Source organism: Lynx rufus, unplaced genomic scaffold, assembly GCF_022079265.1.
Source record: "Lynx rufus isolate CCGP_SWC_20201006 ecotype Redwood Valley unplaced genomic scaffold, mLynRuf1.p SCAF_4, whole genome shotgun sequence".
In the NCBI taxonomy this organism is placed as follows: domain Eukaryota; kingdom Metazoa; phylum Chordata; class Mammalia; order Carnivora; family Felidae; genus Lynx; species Lynx rufus.
The window spans coordinates 18,124,687-18,148,641 of record NW_025814856.1 but is presented as its reverse complement, the minus strand read 5'-3'; the positions used below and the strand labels follow the sequence as shown (position 1 = coordinate 18,148,641).

At 53.3% G+C, this 23,955-nt stretch overlaps 1 protein-coding gene across 1 annotated transcript in view; it reads right to left on the bottom strand.

Annotated features, from left to right (window-relative positions):
• BSN (bassoon presynaptic cytomatrix protein) overlaps window positions 1-23,955 on the bottom strand; it is an 88,832-nt gene that overhangs the window by 14,948 nt on the left and 49,929 nt on the right. The window contains exons 2-3 of the mRNA XM_047097493.1: window positions 18,381-18,789; window positions 6,333-7,217 (exon numbers count right to left, since the gene is read on the bottom strand). Of these exons, the coding sequence (XP_046953449.1) occupies window positions 6,333-7,217; window positions 18,381-18,789 (1,294 nt within the window). The remainder of the gene's footprint in view (window positions 1-6,332; window positions 7,218-18,380; window positions 18,790-23,955) is intronic.

Below are 23,955 nucleotides of genomic sequence, written 5' to 3'. Positions count from 1 at the left end.
AGGGGCTGGCATGTAGCCTTCCTGGAGACCACAGCCCCAAACTGGTCATCCAAGTATGACGTGGATATCAGTGGCAAAGTTCCGAGAACACCAGAAACCAAGTCTACTTTCCCCAGCTCCAGCTGTCTGCACAGGAGTGAGGTCTGAACATCCCAGGCCCTGCATGGGTGATTCCTGCAGCAGGTCAGAGGCTGACAGGGGCGTGTCTCCCAGGAACTTCCTCCAGAGTCAGGGCTCTTCCTTGGCAAGACTGGAAGCCCCACCCTGGCCCACAGAGTGAGGCAGAAAAGAGGATAACCACACACTTATGTCTGCTCTCACCCTGGAGGAGGGGGAAGAGCCTTGGTACTCTGACCCTCCTGCTGCTGGTCCTCTCAGGTGCCCAGACACTCAGACTCCCACTAGCAGCTTGGCCACTAGGATGGGCCATTAGGAGAACCACAAGACCCAGAACCACAGGATCACAGAGCCAGAAGACAGGGCAAGGAGGTAGCCTGTGGCCCTCGCCAGCCTAAAGTGGGCTGGCAGCCTCAGCACCCTTACTTCACACACTGCCCTGTGCCCATGTCAGACCCTAGCACATGTGGCAGATCCTTGGATCTGTACTCCCACAGTACCCCCAGAGTGCCTGCCCTCAGCCTGGTATCCTCAGGCCACCATGGCAGATGCCATATCAATGATTCTGCCCTGGTTTCCTGCCCGCAGGGCTACATACCACATCTCTGCCCTGGGTGCCAGCAGAGGCCAGACCAGGCAGGTGGCAGGCCCTTGGTGTGTGTTAAGGATAGGCCTGATCCACAGGCTTGTTACTCAGAGCCTTGAGATTGCTGAGACTGGAGCTCTGACTCTGCCCTGAGGCCCAATCCTACACACAGCCCCTAAGCAGAGGGGCCCAGCTATGGAGGGTGACCCTTCAGAGGTCCTACATCTACTCACCCTGTTCCCTGGCCCTAGCACCATGACTAACTCCCTTTGACCTTATCTGGTCCTCTATGCATTCCTGACACAAACCCCTATGAAGCAATGGGTGCTGGCTACTTGTTGGGTCTTGGGCTCACTTGGCTTAGTCACCCCTAGAGGTGCCTGGGGAGAATGCTAGGCAGGCTGAGCTCAAGCCCTGAGATGGGGCACGGAAGAGCACAGATGCTCAGCCTGAGCCCAGAGCCCACAATGCCTCTAACATCACTTAGGGACACAGTGGAAATCCCCCCACCTCAAAGAGGATTATGACATGACAAAAAGACCCTGGAGACATAAGAGGGGTGTAGGCAGAGGCCAAGAGAGTTCTGGAAATGAGAAAAGCCCCCCAGGATCAGCATGATGGGGTTAGGATCTGGGCCCAGACCGGGGGCTGGCCTATGGCAACACTGTTCTGGCTCCACTTTGGGACCCTGCACACAGCCATTCCAGCTTAGGCCTCTCGAGGTCAGATCACCTGCCCTGGCTCACCTTAGGGGCTTGGCAAACCTCTGACCCCTGCCTCTGGCCTGCAGACCCCACCCCAGAAGCAACAGTCCCAGTGAAGCAGTGCCAGTGAAGGGCACCTTGGAAAGATGCTCTGGATGGAGGAGGCAGACCTAATGCCAAGTGTTCAAAGCCAGCCTGTGTGGCAGCCTGCTTACCTGAGCCCAGAGGCCCAGCCCTCAGCAGAGCATGTCACCTGTGGTCACATGCTCCACAGGGTTTTGTTCCTTCCCACGCTTATTCATAGAGACAGCCAGGCTGCAGAACGGGCTGCCCAGTTGGGCCTCTTGCTCCTGGCTCTGCTATAACAGGCGGCCAGGGAGGGAGGGAAGGCAGGCAGGGGGAGGCATGTGAGGTAAGGGCTAAAAATAAACACTGGACCTGGCTGCTGGAGGCCCTTTGCCAGCTCTCTGGGAGCGGGGAGAAGGGTGCAGGGCACTGGGGCCTGTTCGGGTGGAGTCTGAGGAGACTTGGCACAGACCTAAGTTTCTGGAGAATGGGGATGGGGTAGGAGGCTGGCCATGAGGAGGTTCTATGCCTGAGGGCTGGAGCACAGGTCCTGATTTCTTTATTCACTCAGTTCTTTTTTTTTTTTTTTTAATTTTTAAAAAAATTTCTTCTTAAGAGAGGGAGACAGAGCATGAGCAGGAGAGGGGCAGAGAAAGAGAGGGAGTCACAGAATCTGAAGCAATCTCCAGGCTCTGAGCTGTCAGCACAGAGTCTGATGCAGGGTTCAAACCCACCAACCATAAGATCATGATCTAAGCTGGCTTAACTGACTGAGCCACCCAGGCGCCCTTTTATTCACTCAGTTCTCATCTCTGCCCCCTGACAGCATGCCCTCCCTCACCCCGCCCCCTGCTCATTCATTCCATTTTTCCCCTTGTTCGTTCATTCACTCATCCATGTTTATTCCCTCATTCATTCATTTACCTGTACACCCTTTCTTGTACTCTCCCAACCCTGCCCCCAGCCAGCCCCAGGGAGCTGCTACTTTCTCTTCCCCTTTGCCTGACCCCTTGGCAAGTGGGCAGGGGATGGTCTGGGACTTAGGAATGGACAGTGGGACACTTGATGACCACTTCTGCCTTGCCTCCCTCTGTCCAGTTCCTTTCTGGGGGCAGCTAGGAATGCCCCAGGGTAAGCACCACCTAATGGTGGGAGATGGGGTCAAGGTGAAGAAGGGGAAGTGAGTTGGTGGAGTACTCCACGGGTGGATGAGCCCTGCTGCCTTCCAGGATCACTGGCTACTGTGCCTCAAGGGCCAAGGTTGCCCAGTGAGGCTGCAATGCATGTTGGGCATCCTTCTTGCACTGCCTGCCATTGTCTGAATGACCCTGCAGAACACAATCTCTGTGTATGTGGAGCTGGCCTGTGTCGGTCTGATCACGTGACACCAGCCTGACCAACAGCCCATGGCCAGCTGCTGGGCCCAACATACCCCCAGCCTCACTGCAAGACCAGGGGCAGTAGATGAGAAATTCAGAGAAAGGATGCCTGGACATAAAGGGCTCAATAGGCATGGCCAGACCCTGGACTATAGGCATGGCTGTCACTGGTGCTGCCGTTCTCCTGATGCTATGACCCTGCCCCATCCTGTCTCTGGACATCCTTAAGCTTCTCCTTTTTGGGCCTCTGCCTCCAATAAGAGGAATCCTCTCTGATATCCCCAACATATTTCTTTCTGGCTGGGCTGTGCTCTCCTCACGCTCCAGTACCAAATGTGTCCATTCCCCATGGGGCATCCTTCATGAGACCAGGGTCTTACACTGGCCACAGGATTGATTCACACTCAGATAGTTGGGGGCCAGAGGAGACTCTTTCTTCCCTGCATAGAGACTCCCTGTTAGGACATGCTGGTTCCAATCTGGCTGTGTGTTGGACCTTGCATAAGTATCTGAAGTATGGCATCTCAACTAGTTCTCCCAGAAACCTAAGAGGGAGTGCTATCACCCCCATTCCACACGGAGGAGACAGGGCTTCCTGAGACCACTATTGCCAGAGGCAGCTGCTGGCCTCTCACTTGGTGCCCCCGATGCAACCCCTTCCCCAAATAAGCCCAGCCCAGCCCCGCATATCACAGGTGCCGGGCCCTTTCCCCAGGGAGGCCCAACTTCTCAAGGGTATGGCTGGTATTTTGGCAATTCTAATAAGATCAGAAACTGGTGGTGTTACTGTAACATTTCCAATTCCACTAATTTCTTCACAAACTCTATTTTGAACTGAAAGCCAATTAAAAATTAAGCCAGAGGGTACTATTATCCTTCAAAAGATAAATAGGTAAAAAAATTTGGAATCAACAACTCTTAATTATGAAATGACTCACTAAATAGCACTATGGTTATTTTTTCAGAGGGAATTTCAGAGCAAAAAGGGATCTAGTTTTACTGCTTCCTTCATTGTATGCTCTGGACTCCCTGTCTAGGAAGAAGGTAAGAGGTTTTATAGCTCCAAGATGTTGAGGAAAATCCCCAACCTAGCAGCCCAGACAGTTGACTCTCATCTTAGGTGGAGTCACAGCAGGTCTAACAGGCCTGTGGGGAAGTGGCAGTGGGACTGCCCTGGTCCATCCCTCCCTCAAGCCCCCGGCCTACATGCAGACAGGGTCCCTCTGGCTCACATTGTACACAGAGACACACAGTCATCCTGAGCCTGGCGGGCTGGCCTCAGTTAGCAAGGTGTGGGAGAGACAGTAGGTCTCTCACACAAAGTAGGTCATAGGGAAGCACACAATTGCGCCGAATGTCAAGTAGCCATTTGCTGAGGTGAGATCAAAGACGGTCCATGGCCTGGTTACAGTGAAGAAAAGCAACGGTGGTACCAGGAACCACAGGAGGAGGGCATCATGGCTGTCTACTCACACATTCCCCAGGACCCCTCTGGGGACAGCTGCATTAATAAGTAGAGCCATAAGGAGAAAGGAGTTGGAGAAGCTGGGCTACCCTCTGACTGCTATTAGGAGCAAGAGGCCCCGGGGTGGGGAGGCGCTAAACACCCAGAAGTTTGCTGTCAGGCCCATGGAACCCATCAGATCCTGTGGTGACAAGGGTGGTTCTGGCCAAGGAAGTGGCACTGGGGCAGGACATGGAGACAGCAGGACATGGAGGGGGTAGGGCAGGGGGCAATGTTGGCTATCAAGAAGCAGAAGCTCTGGAACCCAGGAAGGTGACAACCAAATGGCTAAGGAGAGGCTTGGATCAGAATCCAGATGCTCATCCAAGAGTCAGCATGTGACTGAGACATGTTTGGGCAGAATCAGCACTTCCTCTGGCCTGGCCCAGGGGCTGCTGGAAGGAGTTGTCAGGAACATTTACACTCTTGAACTGAGACAGTTTTCCCCTTCTCTCTGTGCATGTCTTGCTGAGTGAGGAAATGTGGGCCAGGAGGTCTCTCAGGGACAAGGGTCCCCCAGGCTGCACCAGCTCAGTAGTCCAACAGGGCTCACAGTCCCTCAGGATCAGGGTGCCCCACTCAACTGACAGCCAGTGTGTGCCTGGTAGTCTCTGGACTGGAGCTCCTCTGGCTCTCTGGTGGCCCCTTGGTGTCCCCTCCCCACCCTAGTCAGCCAGGCCAACTGTCCTCCAGTGAGCCCTTGGATCTAAGGAGATAAGTGGCAGTATGGGGCCTCGAGGGCCACATGGGCATCATGTGAGGAGGTCACTTTTCTTGCTTAGAGCTGCCTCTTTCTGTATGTTGGAAGATATGGCCTGTGACAGCCAAAGCAGTCTTCTTTACCACAGTGGGCTGCTCCAGTGGAGGCCTGACTCAAAGCAAATCAGAACAAGGTGCCAGAGACTCCCTGCCCCACCACTGACCGTGCATGGCTCTGCCTAGAATCCCCAAGGACACAGGTGGCTGCCTGTGTCCAGGAGGAAGGGCTTTGGCTTGATCATCTCCTGATGTGACATAGCTGGGGGTGTATCTGTCTGTTAAGATGAGCCAATCATTCATCTTGACCCTAAGGGCATTTAAGGGAATGGGACACACCAGCTATGCCCAAGGCAGCCAAGGTAGGGTTCACATGGATGGCCCTGTGGGCAGGGCAGAGTGAGTAAGGGGAGGAGCAGAAGCAGCCTCCAGGCCCAGGCTCATCCAACTCTGCCCAGGTACCTCTGTATCTTCTGAGCCTGCCAGGTGGGCTCCAAGCTTTGAGAGAACACTGGGCCTCCTATTCTTTTCTATCCAGCTCTGCACAGCGCCCAGAACCCTTCCTTGGAGCAAGGATGCAGAGAGATAGGCCCTAACCCCAGAACTCTCTCAAACTTCCCTAGGGGTAAAAAGAACATCCCTGAACATCCCCACATGCAGCCCCAGGAAGAACTAGGCCCAGCCAAAGGAAAATATGTGGCCCAAAGACTAGCTCTGACAAGTAGACGTCAATACCCATGACCTCAGAAGAGGGGATGGAGGGAGGATACCACCTGGCTGGAGCCTGGGGCAATGGGGCATAGCCCTGGGCCTAACAGCCCTTCAACCCCCTGTGTGGGTCATAGACGGAGGGCAGGGTGGGACCTCAGGTTCTTCCCACCTGAGCAGGGGAGGTTGGCATCTTCCATCCAGGCCATGCCCAGGATAGCTGGGAATGAGGAGGCTAGTTCAGGGTGCTCTGAGCCTAGCTACCTCTAGGACTGGCCTCAGGGCACCGGTCAGCCAGTCAGAGGCAGCGGGCATCATTACCCCATCCGCTGTGCCAGTTAGTTTTCTGAGAAGAACAACAAGCCTGGGGCAGGGATAGAAAAGGGAGTACAGCCCCTCTGTACCTGTGTAGGGGCCCCACAAGTGCTGAAGACCTGGCTCTCTGTAGCCCTTTCTGGCTCCCATGCCTCCCAGGCCCCCCATTACTCCAGGTCTTGGTCCAGCTCTCTTACCTCTACCAGGTGGGGCGTTGGGTTGAAGCCACACAGGTTGCACACCTGGAGCTTGCAGGTGGTGCAGGTGTTATAGTTGGCTGGGCCCTTGCTGCCCACGTTGAGCTCAGCTTGGCACAGTGGGCAAGTGGCCCTTTCCTTCGGCGTGGTCTTTGGCTTGGCAGTAGCCTTGGTCGCTGCCTGGTGTTCCACTCTGCCATGTTTTGGACTGGTTGTTCCCCCAGTTCTTGCCAGGGCTCCAGGCCCCGATCCAGGACCTGGTCTGGCTCCAGGCTCAGTTTTGGCTCCAGGTGCTGGCCCAGGCCCAGGTCCTGAGCCTGGGGGTCTTGGGCCAGCCTCCTTGCTGGCATCACTGAAGACAATCTTAGGTGGCCCTTTGCTGGGAGCCACTTGGCCCTGGGGCTCAGCCTCGGGCTGCACAGACATGAGGGTACTCGCCTGGGTCAGCAGTGATGCTCCAAGGCCAAAGAGCTTCCCAGTGAGGCCCTCCTGGGTCTGCTCAGCAGCACCAGGCCCAGAGGGCACTGTGGTGGCACTTTTGGCCAGGGCCTCTCCTGCAGGTGGCCTGGGATCCGCTGTGGAAGGCTTGATGGGGAGAGGAGGCTGAGGAGACGCCCTCCCCACCTCTGGAGGGGCAGCTGCTTGGGCAGACCCCGGCACTGAGGTGGCCCTGGATGTCTCAGCCTGGCGGAGGCCTGGCTGTGGTGCCCCTGGGCCCTGCGATCTCTCTTGCTCCGGCTTCCCCAGGGGCTGTTTGGCTGGGGACTGGGCAGGAGACAGGGCTGGGGAGTGCAGTTGCTGCTGGCTCTTGGAGCGAGGCGCAGTGGTCATGTCCATCCCCAGAGCCCTCTGCATCTGGCAGTTCAGACAGAGCCACTCCTTCACCTGAGGAGGAAGTATCATGGTCATCGGGGTGGTCGGGACTGACAGTGCCCATAGCTCAGGTCACTGCAGGCCCCCCAGCAGCCAGGGCCAGCTCCAAGCATAGGCAGGAGCAGCAAGCACCACTCAGGTGTTTCTGGGCTGCCAGGAGGCAAAGCTGAAGGGGCTGATGGCACCTGCCCTGACCTCTGGGAGCTGCCAGCTGCCTGGAGCAGAACAGGGGCAGTCACACACACTCCCCACCCCCCAACCACCAATCTGCTGCCTGTCAGACCCTCCTGCTCAAGAGTCTTCCCCACCACCCACTGGCTGTACCTCTGATCTGTGTACATTATTCCATCTCCATGCCCTGCCTCACCAATGACCCCAAAAGCCTCCAATTGGTCACTCTCTTTCCCCTGCTGCCTGTTTTGGGCCATTTCCAGACAGCAGCCAGAGTGATCTTTTAAACCAGGAAGAAAAGGATGGCCTTAGTACAGTGCCTGGTACGCAACAGATATTCAATTAAAAACTTGCAGAATGAATAAATAAGTGAAAAGTAACAGGAGGGAGAGGGAGGCATAGAAAAGAAAAGAAACCGGGGCACCTGGGTGGCCCAGTCGGTTAAATGTCCAACTTCAGCTCAGGCCATGATCTCATAGCTCATGAGTTTGAGCCCCACGTCAGGCTCTGCACTGACAGCTCAGAGCCTGGAACCTACTTCGGATTCTGTGTCTCCCTCTCTCTCTGCCCCTCCCCGGCTCATGCTTGGTGTCTCTCTCTCTCTCTCTCTCTCTCTCTCTCTCTCTCTCTCTCTTTCAGAAATAAACGTGTTTTGTTTTTTTTTTTAATTTCCTCCCTGTCCTGGAGGAGCTTAGAGTCTAGCTGAGGACACAAGATATACATGAACAATCTTGAGAGCAAAATAATGCAATGTAAGTGATGATGTAAGTAGAATGAAAAAGTTTCCTTAAGCAAGACACATTTTTTAAGAAAATGGGATAATCTGTGCCTCCAAAACAAAAAATCATGTGCTGCTATTTATGTGATGGACATGTAGTTTCTCTCTGCATCAACCCCTTCCCTGAATAAAGTGAGCGCATGACTCAGGTTGGGCCAATCACTGGTTTCAGCAAGGGGCGCAGGGACAGGTATGTGACCTTGCAAACAGGGCTGATCAGAGCCCTTGGTAAATGAACAATAGAAGAAAGAGGGGCTTTTTTCCTTTGGGATTACTCATAGAGAAAAGTAGCCTTAGAGTGGCCAGCAGCCCTCTTTCCCCACATGCAGCGAGATGCTAAGGATAACATCAATAGACAGTCAGAAGCGGACCAAGGTAAGGAGAGAGGAGCAGATCTGATGAGTTCATTTAATTCCCTGGATTCAGCTATACCTTAAGTCTGCCCTTGGACTTCCAGGTGCATGAGCCAATAATATTTTTCTCTCAAAAAATCTACATACAAACCAGAGCCTATCAATTACAGGCTCAAATCCCTTAGTGGATTCCCATCATGTGTGCCATGGGAACTCACCAGGGCCCATAAGATCCCACAATCTACTCCAGCGCATTCCTCTCTCTGGCCTCCTTCCTTGCCATCCCCCCTTAGTGGTCTTACCCCAGAGATTCTGGGCCTCCTGTTCTGCCAAATAGTCCCCTAAGCTCACTTCTGTAACCAGGGCCTCAGCCCTCACAATTTTCTCTGCCCCCAGACCAGCTAGCTATATAGGCCTCAGATCTCCCCATCAGGGCCCTCTCTGGCCACACAATCTAACATACGCCTCCCCCACCAGGCACTCTGTATCGAATCACCCACTTCATCTTCTTCACAGTGCTTACTCTTTCCCGAAGTATCTACCAATTTGTTTCCTTGGGTGTCTCCTTTCTCCCCACCTAGCTTGTGAGTTCTGGTTGAGGTGTTCTCAGGACTGTGCACAGTGTGTAGTACAGAACAGGGCTCATTCCAGAGAGACTTCTGGTGGGATTAATCCCAACAACCTATTAACAGGGGGCGGGGGGCACAGTTCCCACAAAGCCAAAGCCATGAGACTGGAGATTTGGTGCCCCGGTGAAGAGGTTCCTCCTCTCCAACCAGAGCTGAGGCTGCAGGCCAAGGCTGCTCCATCTGTGCTTGTAGCCAGAGCCTTTGAAAGCACCATGGTGGCCCAGTCACCAGGGAAAGGTCCAATCCAGTTCCTGAGGCAAAAAGCCCTTTCTGTCCACCCTTAGGAGTACCTCTAGTCCTGCTCTCTTCCTTGAGGCCACAGGGCTATGCAGCTGCTGCTTTAGCTGACTTGCCAGCTGGAGAGCTTGGGTTTGGCTGTCTTGCCTAGCAGGCCAAAAGCAGCATCCAAGGAGTGGGGAACACCGCACTTTGGTGAGCACCCCCTTGTGCCCAGGACCACACAGGGCATGTTCACAGTTCACATTGTCATTTAGTTTTCACAGTAGAGAAAATCAAGGTCTGATCTAATTTAACCACATACTCTTGTGGTTACCCAGCCAGGAAGTGGTGTTGTGGGTGAGACCAGCCCTGCCAGCCCAGCCCAGCTCCTGAGCTATGGCCTGGAGTCTGGTGTCTTCTGCATTCCTGCCTCTTCCAAAGGCCACTCAACCTCATGCAGGTCAAGTCATGGGTTTAGAAGTCCCCTCTGCAAAACACTGGCAGAGCCCTCAAAGGCCAAGCCCAGTTCCAGAAACCCTAAGAACAGTGATGCCACAGCACTGGGGTGTGAAGCCATCCCCCCCAGATGGGAACTGTCAACTCACCCTACGTATTTTTGAAGACCCAAGGGAGCTCTGTCTACTTTTGGACAGAGAGAGCCTCAGAGGAAACAATTTGGGTCTCTGGGACTCAGTCCAAAGACACTTTAGAAAGTTACTCTTGGGTGGGGAGGGCTCACTTCCCATCAAAATGGGAGCTCCCAGGGGCAGGCTATTTCTGCTCACCCTCAGATGGTCCCCCGGAGGGGATTAGCCTTCTGAGGGGAGCCCCAGGCCCTGGCCCAGGGCAGCTGTCACAGACCCACTTCCTGGGGTGGGTGCCCAGTGCACACCCCAGGCTCCATTTCCACTGTGCGCTTGCACAGGTATAGCATGCCCTGAGGTGGGACTTGTGACAAGAGGAGTCTGGAATGTAAAACTCCTTATCCTGGGACTTCAGAGTGACCCTCCTTCAGGTTCTGGACAGGGTTGAATAAGGGCATGTGCTAAAACTCCTGCACTCACCACCAGAACCTTCCCTTACCCAGCCTCCGTCACCCAGGCTGTCACAGGCATTCACCTAAAATAGAACCTCTCCAAGAAACAGCTAAAACGCCCCTCAGTGACTCATCGCCCAGATGGGCACAGCTATTTCTATCCAGCCTCTTCTAGATGGCAAGGAGCCTTGACCACACCCTCTCCCAGCCCCACCCAGACTCAGGCCCAGGCAGAAAGGCCTCCCAGGGAGGACACTGGGAGGGGAGCACTCTGAGCCCAGCAAGACTTCCCTCTGCTTCCCCCACTGATCATCAGGAGCTTGATCGGAGGGGTTCAGCCTTAGCCTCTTCCTCCCTCCTCCAAGGTCCTCATCCCTGTGTTAGGGGGATGGATGCTGTCTACTGGACAGGGAGATAGATGGCCATGCACCCCAGCTCACTTGCCCACCTAGGCTGGGCATACATGGCCAGGCCTGTGGCAGACTCGTCAGCCCTGGGACCAGAGCAGTGAGAGCCTTCCTCATCTAACTGTATTCGGTGTCTGTGGCTTCTTGGCAGCCTCCAATCCAGCTGCCCACCAGAATCACAATGAATGAATGGCCTTCTACTAGTGTGACGGGAAACCTGTCCTAGAGTTATGCTGTCCAGTACCTCCATGAGCCTGACCTGGCACATGGCCAGGAGATGAGCAGGCTATCCGCCACAGAACTCACGTCCCAAGAACCAGAGGTGAGCTAAGGGGACTGCCCAGGGATGCACTGATGTGGATGGCTCTGTCAGACACTAGCTTTTGTCAGGCTGACCCTTCTTGCCAGCAAGGAAACCCATCCTGTCATCTCAGAGGCGGGACACCTGTGCATCCCAGCCCAGTGGGGCCCGAGCAGCAGTAGGAATGGGGAGGCTCAGTGTGGTGTGCAGGCCAAGAGCTGCTTTGGAAGTGGGGGAAGCAGAAGCTACAGGAAAGTGGCTTCCCTCAGGGAGCCGCTTCCTACCCTGCCAGGAGCCTGCTGGGGATTCAGAAAAGCAGGGCCTTATGGGTTCTGGCTCCGAAGGGACTTTCATCCCAAGAAGAGCCTTTCTCAGCTGCTCCCTTACTTGAACTTACTTGCCCCGAGCTTCTGCTTTCTGTTCTTCCACAGGCCCTCTGCCTTCACGTGTCTTCCTGACCAGCTGAATCTATGGTCTGTCACGCAGTCACTCTGCTAAATGTCTGTGCTCTCTTGATCTATGTCTGCTTCAGAACTGGATCCAGCCAGATACCTTTTTTCCCCGGGCCTACACCCAAACAGATAAATGGGCACCAGGCGGACGGGCTCCGCTGTAAATTAACTTGCGTCTAACTTCTCCTGGACCCCCATATCTGCCTGGTTAACTAATTCACTCCATCTCCCCAGGAGGCTTTTGTCCACAATGGCTTGTTCAATTTCTCGTGTCCCTCTCCCTGCCTGTCCCCCTCCCTTGCTTTCTGGCTCAAACCGCTGCCCTGCTTCCAATGTCGTCAAGAGGAGCCACACAATAGGCTTCTTCCTCCACACTGAGGATCTAGACCTGCCTCTTTGGGGGCTCCGCTCTTTCAACCACACTCCACCCCCCACATTCCTGTGCAGCCCTTGCCTCTCAGAACTCCAGTGCCATTGTCTCTTGCTTTTCGGAGCCCTCCTCTGTCTGCACACCTTTCCTGTGCACACCACTGTCTTGTGTTCTCTCCTTTCCTGCTCGGTCAGGCCTCTCAAGACTTGGCCACATAGACGGCCCTCAAAAAACGCTGTGCTGAGTAAAAGAGCAAAAAAGAGCACATTCTGTGCAATTCCATTTATACGGGGCTCTAGAATAGGCAAAACTTGTTTATGGTGGTTAAAAATCAGAACAACTGTTGTGTCTGGAGGAAGGGTGGGGATGGACAGGAATGGGGCCTGAGGGGACTTTCTAGGGTGATGAGGACGTCTACCTTGATAGAGGGGTTTGGCTGACACAGCTCCATGCTTTTGTCAAAGCTCACTGAATGGTACACTTGGGCTCTAAACATTACAATACATGTCCATTTTACCTAACCCCACCCCCCCATACTAAACTCAAGTTAATGATATGCTTACTGAAGTGTTTAGTGGGAAGTATGCTGATGTCAATATGCCTGTGAATTTCAAAGTTCTCTGGCCCTGACTTGTCTGCTGCATGCCAGGGTCTTAGATTTGTCAGCCTACTGAACCCCACTTAGATGCTCACAGGCACCTCTAACCTGACGTGGCCCAAATGGAAAAATTCTCCATCTCTATCCCCTAACCCCCATGTGCAACACATTTCCAAAATCTGTCTATCTAGCTTCTGAAATCCACCAGGAGTTTTTCAAGGTTCTTCACTCCCACCACCCCAGCCCCAGCCTGCTCTGGGGATCCAGCCCCACCGCATGGGCTCTTCTCCACCCAGCAGTCAGAGGAGTGGGGTGTTGTTGTTGAGAGTTTTGTGATAAAATAAATATAACATAAAATTGGCCATTTAACCATTTTAAGTGTACAATTCAATGGCATTAATTACATTTATAATGTACAACCATCACCGTTATCTATTTCTAAAGAGGTGTTTTTAAATGCACATCTGACCTTCCCACTGCCACTTTTCAAAATCTTTGGAAGCCCATCTAGAGACCCCAGCAGGATCTGCCTGCCCTTTGGGCCTGCTCACGGCACTCCAGCCACCCAGCCCTGGCTTGTTCCCATGCACTTCCCCTCAGGCCTCCCTGGGCCCCACCTGTCCCTAGGCCAACTCCAGTCTAATGTCTCCTCCTTGTAGAAGCCCCCAAGAGTCTTGGTGCAGCAGCATATCAAACACCCCAGCCTCCCTCCTGGTCCTCCGCACACCTGACCCCCAGGTGTGACTGTGTGTTTGCTTGGGCGGTTACTGGCGGAAGGGCCGCCTCTCCCTCTGGCTTGCGGGCTCCACAGGGCTGAGCAACATACTTCAGCTCTGTCTGATTCTCCAGTGTCAAGGACAGTTCCTGGCTTAACATAAGGGCTCAAAAGTATTTGCAGGGGAAGGAAAGGATGGGAAGAAGGGAAAGGGCCACCATCTGACAGTGGGTACAGGCAGACCTGCCCAAGGTGACCAGCCAGCATCTGGTTACTTCACTGAGCTCTCCTGCCTCTTCCTGCCTCTGGCTTTCTCTGTCACCTCCCTTTCCTGTCTCTCCCCCCTGTTCCTTCTCCCTGTTCCCACTTTATTTATTTCTCTTTTTTTTTCTCAATTTTTACTCAATTCTCTTCTCATTCTGTTTCTTTTGCCCACACATATAGGAGCAGGTGTTTTGAGAATAAAATCTCAGGTTTCTGCTCTGAATTAATTTCACATTCATTCTTAGATAACTGTACAGCCCCCTTTGTAGCTAAAAGTTGGAGTGCCATGCCTGACAGCTCCAGCTATGAAACAGCTCCCACTCCCACACAGCTGTCTCTTCTGCATGTACCCAGTGGCTCTGGCCTCTGCCCCGCAGTGGTCCCAGCAAGGAGGCCAAGAGTCCTGCCTCCTGGGAGTACGGACTGGCAGCAGGGCTGGCTGTCCAGGACTGACTGAAGCTTGGCAGGTATTTCCCTATTGACTTGAAGACTGTTTGGCTTCTGGAAGGCAAGCTGCTCAAGGACTGGATGTACTGTGGGAGAAAGGTTTCCCAAAGGGCCTGCCCCCTGGAGACCAACTTCCATTTGGCTTAGCGGTGGAGAAGGGAAGCCTGGGCATGTGTGCAGACACCACCTCCTCCTAGGCCCAGGGAGGAGGGAGACAACTTTGCCTTTCCTCAGCCCACTGCTGATCTATGTCCTCCTAACACCTGCTCCTCATTCCCTACCGGCCCAGGAGGCAGCGTGGCCATGGAGGAGCAGAGGGAAGGGGGCAAGGCTGGTGGCTGCAGCGGAGGGATCCGGTGCGGCACTCACAGCACCTCCCCCGGGCCATCTGGTGCTCCGGCCCTTGCCGGAAAGGAGTGGGATGCAGGCAGTAGAGGAAAAGCTTATGGCCATTGCTTCATCTCCCTCCCTTCTCCACACCGCCCACCATGGGTAAGTGCCTAAGCCCTTACTTAGCCCATGGGTAAGTGCTGATGGAGCAGGTTAGGAGGGAGGCCAGTGCACAGTGGATTAAACATCCTTGGGTTGGTCTCGGCAAAGTCTAGACCTTAGGACAGGCAAAGAAAGACCATGATCATTCTTCTGTAGTTTTTCAGAGGGGCTTCTGAGCAATTCCGACTAGGGCAAGGGAGATGGGAGGCAGATGAGCTCAGATGAGCTGTCTGAACCTGGAAGGCTAGAGATGGGGTAGCAGCTCTATGGCTCCCCACTGGGGCAGAGGGTGGGCCTCCCAGGGGCAGGCTGCGGCTGCACTGTAGCTGGTGCTCTGGGATGCTTCTGCCAATCAGATCTGGAAGCACAGGCATGCAGCCAGCCCTGCGTCTGCACCAGCACGTGCTCTTGTGACACTCTTCCCCGGGTGAGGCCAGACGCACATCTGGAGGAAGTCCAGGCCAGGACGTGCTGCTGGGCTGCCCCTGGCCATCACTCGTATTCTCTAGCAGCTCACTCCCACCCCCACTGCCCACCCAAACCTCACCTCCCAGATTCCACCCAGCAGGCTCACAACCATGCCTTGTCTCCCATCCCCCCATCAGAATAGAGCCTGATTTGTGCAACAAGGGCCTCCCTCCTGCAGGAGAAAGGGGTGGCAGGCCTGAACATTAAGTCATTGAAGAGTAGAGAGGTGGGCTAATAGGCCTGAGCTGGCATGAGGCATCAGCAAAGCCACCGAGGCTGGTCCCTGGCCCTCTGCCTCTCCTTTAGAGAAATCAGACATTTGGGAAGTTAAGGTACTTTTCTCAGGACCCACATCCAGGGAGAGAAGAGAACAATCTTCCTGTCTTTTCCCCATCACTGGTACTGAATGCCTCTGGCCTCCTGATCAGTGCTCCTCCTCACAGGGACGGTCTCTTGTGGGCGGTGAGAGATGTTCAGACCCCACAAGGAAACCCCCAGTCTTTTGCCACAATTTCAAACAGGGTAAATTATTCACCTGCCCTGAGCTCCAGGACCACAAAACTCCAGAAAGAAATGGCCTCACCACAAAGAGTGGCTGAGATGGCCTTGTTTGTTCTGAACTCTCCTCAAGAAGAGGAGGAAGAGTGGACTGTGGACAGGGAAAATGGTGCTGAGAGTCCCTGAGGGAAAACTGGAGACCTAGCCACTGATTCTGGATCCCCAGGTCTATTGCTCCAAAATGACCCTGAATAAGCCAAGACTTCCCAAGACTTCGTCTCCTTGTCTATAAACAGAGAGTGCCCTGAGCTCCTTCCCTGACTTCCATGCAGCCTCAATGTTGACATGCCCTGATGAGCTTCGGTGAGCTTCAAGGCAGAATGTGGGACCCAGGCCTCCTCAGCCCCGCCACCGCAGCATCACTGCACTAAGCAGTTTCGGACACACAGCCCCACCCTGCAGACAAGGTCCCCAGTATGCCCCCCAGTGGCCAGTGTCTGCAGTGCATCTGGTGCTGGAACCAGCACCACCTCTTCTTGCACCGTAGCAGGGCCCCTGCTGAGAAGAGAGTCCTGGACCTGGGTGTCCTGGGAAAGGTCGCTTTGCCTGAACGCCCTGACACCTAGACACACCCTACTTCAGAACCAGCCCCTGGCCCTGCCCAGCATCTCAGGCCAGGCAGGAGCCCAGCCCACAGACACCAGGGTAATCCCAGAAACGGCCTTCTTGGCTGGCAAAACATCAAGTTAGGAGGTGTGTCAGGACAGGTATGGTGTGACCAGGGCGGATCAGCAGGTGCGTGAACAAAACCTGCAAACTGGGTTTCTCTTTCTGTGCAAAAGGACCAGGAAGGTGAATCTGCTTTTAGCAGAGTGACAATGGACAACCGCTCTGACTCGAGAATTACGTTCTGCCAGCCTCTCAGGAAAATGTGCTGAGGGCTCTTTCTCCTTGACTGGAACACCACTGAAAGCCAGCTCTGGAGAAGAAAAGGTTCTGCTTGGAGACCCTGTCAGAAAAGGGCATCCACCAGGTTCCGAGAACCTGGAGAATGGACTAGGTCAGCATTTCCCAAACTGATGCCATGGAACAGCGGCCCCTAATGTTCTGAGAAAGCAAGTCTGGGAAAGGCTGCTGGCTACAGCTCTGTCTTGGAGCTCCATGGTGCCGTTCAGGGTGCTGAAGGCCTGAGAAGCCTCCCAGCAAAGAACCAATGCATTTGTCTGGCTCAGATTTGCTTGAAGCACCTGGCTGAGAGGACTGCTCTTCACCAAACACTGAATCTGCAGTTAAGTCTGAGGCCCCTTCCTTCCTGGCCCTGAGCCTAGGCTTCTTCCCGGCACAACGAGGCAGATGGACTGAGTGTGGCCAAGGTCCTCCCACTCTGCTGTTTTTCCTGGCATATTAAAGGCTGGCTCCCTTCCCACGTCACCCAAGGTCCTGGGCTTGGGGGAGCCTGTTGTGTGGCAAGGGCTGGGTGCCCACCAGGAAACCAGTGCCCCATATGTGGCTCTCCCTTGACCTCTGCCCTTCAGGTCCTATAGCTCAAGTGAGCATCTCAGGGAGGCTAAAACCCAGAGGGGCAACACCACACAGGGGCCACTGCAGCGTCTCACCCCTGCCTGTCAAACCTTACTCCTGGGGGGCCAGGGCTTCTGGCTTCTGGTTTGTGCTGGCACAAACACACAGGTGAGTTTCTTTGGTGTGGATCACACTGTTCTAAGTACTGAAGAGCAAACACTTACCTAACTGATCAGCTCAGGGATGGGCCTGTTTCTAATCACAGATGTAATAATCACGAGTGTGCACGCCTCCTCAAGGAAGCCCCCACACTCCAGGAGCAACTCCAAACGTACTGAGTCATCTCCCCACAACGGCAGCTCCTTCCTTGGAATCTCACACTTACCTCTCGCAAACCACACATCCCACACCCACAGCACCTCATGTCACAAATAGACCCCGACCTGTGAACAATTATTCTCACTCATCTCCCCCACACACGAGGTCCAAATGGCTCCTGCTGCTGATAATCCCAGAGGCGGCCATGCTTGTGCCTATAGCCCGGCCATGCTCCATCCTGCCCAAGGGCAGAGCCCTGGAGGAGGAACTAGAGACTTCTATGGGTTACCCCAGAGGAGAGGGAGGAAGCTGGCAAGCCCACTCAGTTCATTTCAGAGGCATGGCCCCAGTTCCACTAGTACACTGGGGCACCCAGCCTCCAGGTCCCCAAAAAGAGCCTTCAGGGTTTTGGCTGAGCATCCCACAGCAACTCAAAGCATCCTGAACAAAGCCAGGATGGGGCTGTGGACCCGGGGCACAAAGGAGGCCAATCTCGTGGAAATGGCCCTTCAGTAACTGCTCAGTGAGTGTAGGACACCATCACCCATTGTGAATGCTTGGCTCCCAGCCTGGGTCTCTACCCTGAGGTTGTTTCTCTGGGGATGGCTAGCTTTTCTGCCATCTCAGGCCCAGCTAACTGGAATGAAAGTCCAGAGGAGAAGCTTTCCAGAGCCCAACAGGAAGGCTGTTTCCTGCCTCTCCTAAAACCTTGCTTCCCTCACCAGCATCCCCCTCCAGTGCCCACTGTCAGGGAAAGAGGCTGGCCTAGAGCCAGGGAAATCTGCCTCCCCTCCAGCCTGTGGCTATTTATAGCCCTCTCCAAATGAGTATCCATTGAGAAAAGTTGCCCAGAAGCCTGTCTTTGGCCCTCTCTAAGGCCATTTTTCTGGGTCAAACTCACACCAGCTACAAAAGCATCTTCTACTCTGGGACTCTGCCCAAGCTTTCAGGAGGTGCAGGAATCCCTCAGGAGATCTGCGGCCAGTCCTGTTCTCTGCTACCACATCTTGAGCCAGGAAGACACAAATGCTGGTGGCTCAGGGAAACAACCAGGAAAAGAGAGTTGGTTAAAGAGGGGAAGGGAACCGAGGGAGGCATGGGAAGGTAGGTGGGGGAAGCCGGCGCAGAAAGTGGTTACCTGGGTGAGGTGAGGGTTGGGGTTGAACCCACACTGGTTGCAGACCTTGTTGTGACACTGGGTGCAGGTGTTGAAGTTTGGCTGGCTGGGGGTCGACGTGAGGTCCGAGGTCTTACATATGGGACACAGAGTGCTGCTGGGAAGGGGGGCGATCTGGGGGACGGAGTAGGGTGATGTGGGGGTGCTGCCTCTGTCCGGTGACACAGAGGGCGACCGCCCTGATCTCTGCGTCCTGCTGTCTACCTGCAGTGTCCTGCGCGGGCCATCAGCCTCCTGGCCTGCTGGGCCCTGTGCCCTCGTCTCCCGGGGGCTCTCGCGGCCGGGAGCAGTAGCAGAAGCCTGCTTCGGGGTTGGGGAAGCTGCTCTCTGGCTACCCGGGGGCTCCTTGGGGTCCAGTCTCCTGGAAACGCTGAAATGACATTGAAAATCACTATGTTAGAGACACTTCTCAGAGAAGCAGCCTGCAGGGGGCTCTATCAAGCTCGGTGACCCTGCCGAGCCCCATTCCGCTCTCCTCTTCCTGCCCAGTGACATCATCACAGCTACCATTTGCTGAGTGCTGATTGTGTCCCGTGCTGAGCGCTGACAAGCGTCTCCCATTTGAACCCTGAGCACCAGGTCATGTGGTAGAATCTTGAGTTCCCCTCCTACATCCTGATGAAGTACAGATTCAGATTCAGCAAGTCTAGTGTGAGGTTTGCATTTTTAAGAATCTCTAAGGTGATACCTATACTGTGGTCTGCAGACCACACTTTAAGAACCAAGGCTCTAAACCTATATGTTAGAAACACCAGGAGTTATTTTTAAATTTCTGATTCTCAGATTATACCCCAGACAAATTACATCAGAATCTGTGGGGGCAGGGGCACCTGAGGTGCTGGGTTGAGCATCCAATTTCGGCCAGGTCATGATCTCGCAGTTTGTGGGTTCGAGCCCTGCATCAGCTCTGTGCTGACAGCTCAGAGCCTGGAGCCTGCTTTGGATTCTGTGTCTCCCTCTCGTTCTGCCTCTCCCCCGCTCACACTTTGTCTTTCTCTGTCTCTCAAAAATAAAAGATAAATAAAAAAGAATCTGTGGGGGCAGGACCCTGGTATTAGTATTTTTCCCTCCCCAGGTGATCCCAACATACAGCACAAGTTCAGAGCTATTGCCCTGGCAGGTCTGTTCTGGTTTGTTCCCTTCAAAGGCTGACCCCAGACAGTTGGAGATGGGTGGGGGAGGCATCCCAATGCCTACCTAGTTAATGCCATCTCCAGCAGTGACAAAGGAACCTACTTTCTGGCAGCTCACCAGCAGGCCTGATGCTAGACCAAGTCCATCGAGATGGGTGAAGTGTTACTCTTCCGCTAGTACCAGGCTGGGTGGGGTTGCGGTCCTAGGATCCAGCCTTGAGGAACCACTGAGGAGAAATCCAATGTACCTGACCCCCATCTCCATTCTGACCTGGCGCAGCTGCAGGGAAGCCCGCAGAGTTGAGTAGTTCAGTAAGGTAGAAAGTTAAGCTAAACTCAATTTCCTTATTTTCCTTTTCCCCATTTTCCTTTTCCAATTTGAAAGAAGATGAGCACAAAAAGCCAAAGGCAATGTTTTATATGGCTTCCCTGAAATTCTATCCTTGTTCCAGTGTGTATTCATCTGGGTGGATACTGGCACCCAGGAGACAGGACAGACTGGCTGAGCGCCACTGTGGAGGCTGGACCACAGCTGCTTGCAGGGAGGCCATCCTGGCGCCATCTGCCCTAGTGCCCTGTGTCCTCCTAGGGTCTGACTGACTGACAGGAGGGGATTCTGAGTTTGCTGCCCCTAGATGAAAGCCATCTGCTTGCAAAAAACATTCAGGGGCCAACTGGTAGGATGTCTTAAAACAAGCCATTTCAGACGGGGTGGGGGGGGGGGCAGGGGGTGAGGAGCCCACCTGAGGAGGCCTCCTCCAAGACTGTCTGCAATTCTTCCTCCCTTCTGAGGAACAGTGGGGGGAGAGCCACACCTTTGGTCTAATAAAGACTCTTCCAGAAAAAAGAAACACTATTACATGTTTATCAAACATTTCTTTCATCAACCAACAACAGCATATACCCACCCATCCATCCCATCTCACGGACCTGCCACTTTCGTCTTCAACAGGATCTCCAGAACCTGAGAGTCTAGCCCCCCTGGACCATCTTGCCACCAGCTGTGAGGCCCAGTATGTAGTGGCCACAGCATCTCTGGGCCACACTTGGAACCTAGGCTCCACAGCCTTCCAGCAGACTAATTTCTAGGCATGGTAAAGAAAGATTCCCACTTGGTTAATTTATAATTTCATTTTTTATTTGAATGATTTGGGGCTGGAATTTAAAAGCAGCACCTGACTGTATGTTAACTATACTGTAATTAAAATTAAAAGAAAGAAAAAAAAAAAAGGAGCCCCTGAAAGCTAATCAGAAGCTACTGAGAGCCCTTTATACCATGTGGAGGGAGGGGCTGCAGTCCCTTTCCCAGGCTGTGTAAGGTCTGAAGTTTTTTTCTGAGGAATGTAGCCATCTCTACTGTCTGTGAGTTGCCTGGTCTGTGACAGGCAATCTTCTGTGTACACAGTTGCATTTTAATTCAATGTTGTATCACCATGTAGTCTTTCTGGGGACAAAATTTGTGTGACAGAGATCCAGATTCAAGTTAACTTTCAGCTCAGCCAGAGTGACAATGACTAAGCAAACAATGCCTTCTGTGGCCCAGCAAAGTCTGTCCTGCAAGGGCTCCCTGCACCTGGGCCTGATGCGTGTGCACGCACCAACACGGTGGCTGTAGGAGACACCTGGCGATCGAGCTGCTTGTCCGCGATCCCTTCTCTTTTCCATCCTCCTGGATGATTCCTCACCCCTTCTCCATGATCTTCAAGCCTCCAGTATGTCTCTCCCTCTCTTAACTGTCACTGACAACCTGCATGCCATCTCACCAAGAAAGTGGGAGCTACTAGAGGAGAATTTGCACATCCACAGCCGCTCGACGTCTGTCCCCCAATATTTGCCAGTCTCCTGTTCCCAAAGCCCACTTCTTACCTTCACAAACCACCTCCTCTCCTTCATCAACCATTTCCCCTCTCTATTGGATGATTTCAATAACCATGCAAACACGCTTCTCCCATCCGCAAAATAAATAAATAAATTAATTAATTAATTAAATAACTTTGACCCACTTTCCCCTTTAGCTACTGCCCCATTTCTCTGCTCCTCCCCTCCCTTCCTCTCAACCCAGTCCAACCTGGCTTTTGCACACCCTTCTACAGAAACCGCTATGGTCATAGTCACCAACGGCCTCCACATTATCAATCCAACAATCCCTTCTCAATCTCTCATCTCACTTCAGCAGCACCACAGGATACTGCTGAGTGCTCCCTCCTTCCTGAGATAAGTTTTCCACTTGCCTTCTGGAACACCTCCTTCTCCCAGGTTTCCTCCTCCCTCCTGGCCACACCTGTTTAAACTCTCTCCCATTCCCAGAACCCCGCTCCTTACACTGGAGGAACCTGGTCTTCTCTGAGTACACACGATCCTGGGTCTCAAAGCCCACCCAGACTCAAGGCTTGAAATCCCACTTCCCAGTGACAACTACCAAATATGTGTCTCTGGCCCAGTCCTCTTCCCTGAACCTGTCACTGGTCTAACTGCAGACTCTGCATCTTGACTGAGATGTCATATGCATAGGCATCCCAAACCTGAAGTGTCCAAGCTGAGCTCTTATCTTCCCCTATATGTGCGTTTCCCAGCCTCCCATTGGCGCCATCTCTGACCCCTTCTTCTCCCATCCACGTCAATCATCAGTAAATCTTGTTGGCTTCAGAGTCTGGCCACTCCCACTGCCTCCTCTCTCCCCACCATCCCCTCTTTTTTTCAGTTCTGCACAAGCCAGGCTGCTTTCACTCACCCCTCTGTGGTCTTCTCTGCATGGCAGCCAGGATACTCCTCTACATACATAAATTAGCCACTTCCCTCCTCTGTCTAAACCCTCCAACACTTCTTTTCCCTCCCAGAAGAAAATCCAAAGGCTTTACAATGGCCCCTGCAAGCCCACGAGATACAGCCCCTTTCCCCCTGGCCCCATCCCCTACTATTCTCTCCCTCTCTCCTTCTACTTCCCTTAGGCCAGGCCACTCTCCTCTGGGCATCCACATCTGCAGGCATTTGCACTCCCTAAAGTCTTTGCGCTGGTGGCATCCTTTCAGGGACACTCTCCCTGATCTATTTAAAATGAAGCTTCTGGGACACCTGGCTAGTTGGAAGAGCATGTGACTTTTGCTCTCTGGGCATGAGTTCGAGCCCCACATTGGGTGTACAGATTGCTAACAAATAAATAAATAAACTTAAAAAACATAAAATGTAGCTTCTGTCCCTCCTGCCTCTTTGTTCTCCATGGCATTGAGTACCTTCCAATTCATCATATGTATTGCTTTTGTGTATCCTCTGTGATCCCCACATTAGACCGTCAGCTCTGTGGGCAGGGCCTCTGTGTGCTGCCTCCATAGCTGCATCCCGGAGCCCAGCACAGCGCCTAGCACACACTGGACACACAACTGGTGTTTCCAGAATAGATTGGCTGTAGGCACATCATGACTCAGAAAAGCAAATGTGGCCCAAAAGTGTGTTAGAGCTGAGGAAACAAGGCATGGCACGTGACTAGCATGGCACTCGGCCCTTCCCTGGATCTGAGCTCATGCTGGAGAGAGCTGCAGATATGATAGTGGAGTCCTCTCTGGTTATTGGTTGCACCCCCAGTCCCACCATACAGAATACTCTGCTCACCATGGTGGTGGTGATGCCAACTGAGCCTTACTGTGAGCCCCACTGTGTGCCAGGCACCTATCACATATTAACTCCTTTATGCCTCATAGCAAATCCACAGGACAGGACCCATTTTGCCCATTTTACAGACAAAGAAACTGCTACACATAGGAGTTATATAACTTGCAAAGCCATCATGACTTGTATCAAGGCCTGCAGTCTCTGTCCTTAACCACTGTCGCACATTGTCACTCTCGGGAGCGCAGTGAGGCTGTGGACAGGTAGGCAGCACTGCACTTTGGGCTCTTTGGATTATTTTTTTCTCTTCTGAAGAGCTGGTTAAGTGGAAGCTCCCTAGGAGAAGGTCTCTGACGTTTTGCTCCCCACTGCAGCCCAGTCCTCCCACCACTCTTGGTACTGAGCAAGCCCTCAATAAACATATGCAAAGTAAATGGAAAGATGTGTAAGTGGTTCAGCGAGCTCACAGGGTGGGACTGACCTCAGGCAGCAACATGATTCAGTTGGGACCACTTCACATGGAGTTTGCCCAGCAACGCTGAGACTCACAGAGAAAACTAACATTCATTCATTCATTCATTCAGGCATGTAGTCATTCACAAACACCTACTGACCCCTGGAATAGTTCCAGGCCCCGTGATAGGTATTGGCGGTATGAACAAACTATGTCTCTGACAATGGAAGGTGGGTCTACAGGTGTTCATTGTATTGTATTGTATCCTTTACATCTTATACATATTTTATAAGTACTCTTACATTCTTTAGAAATACCTATTCAATATTTAATTGAAATACATTTT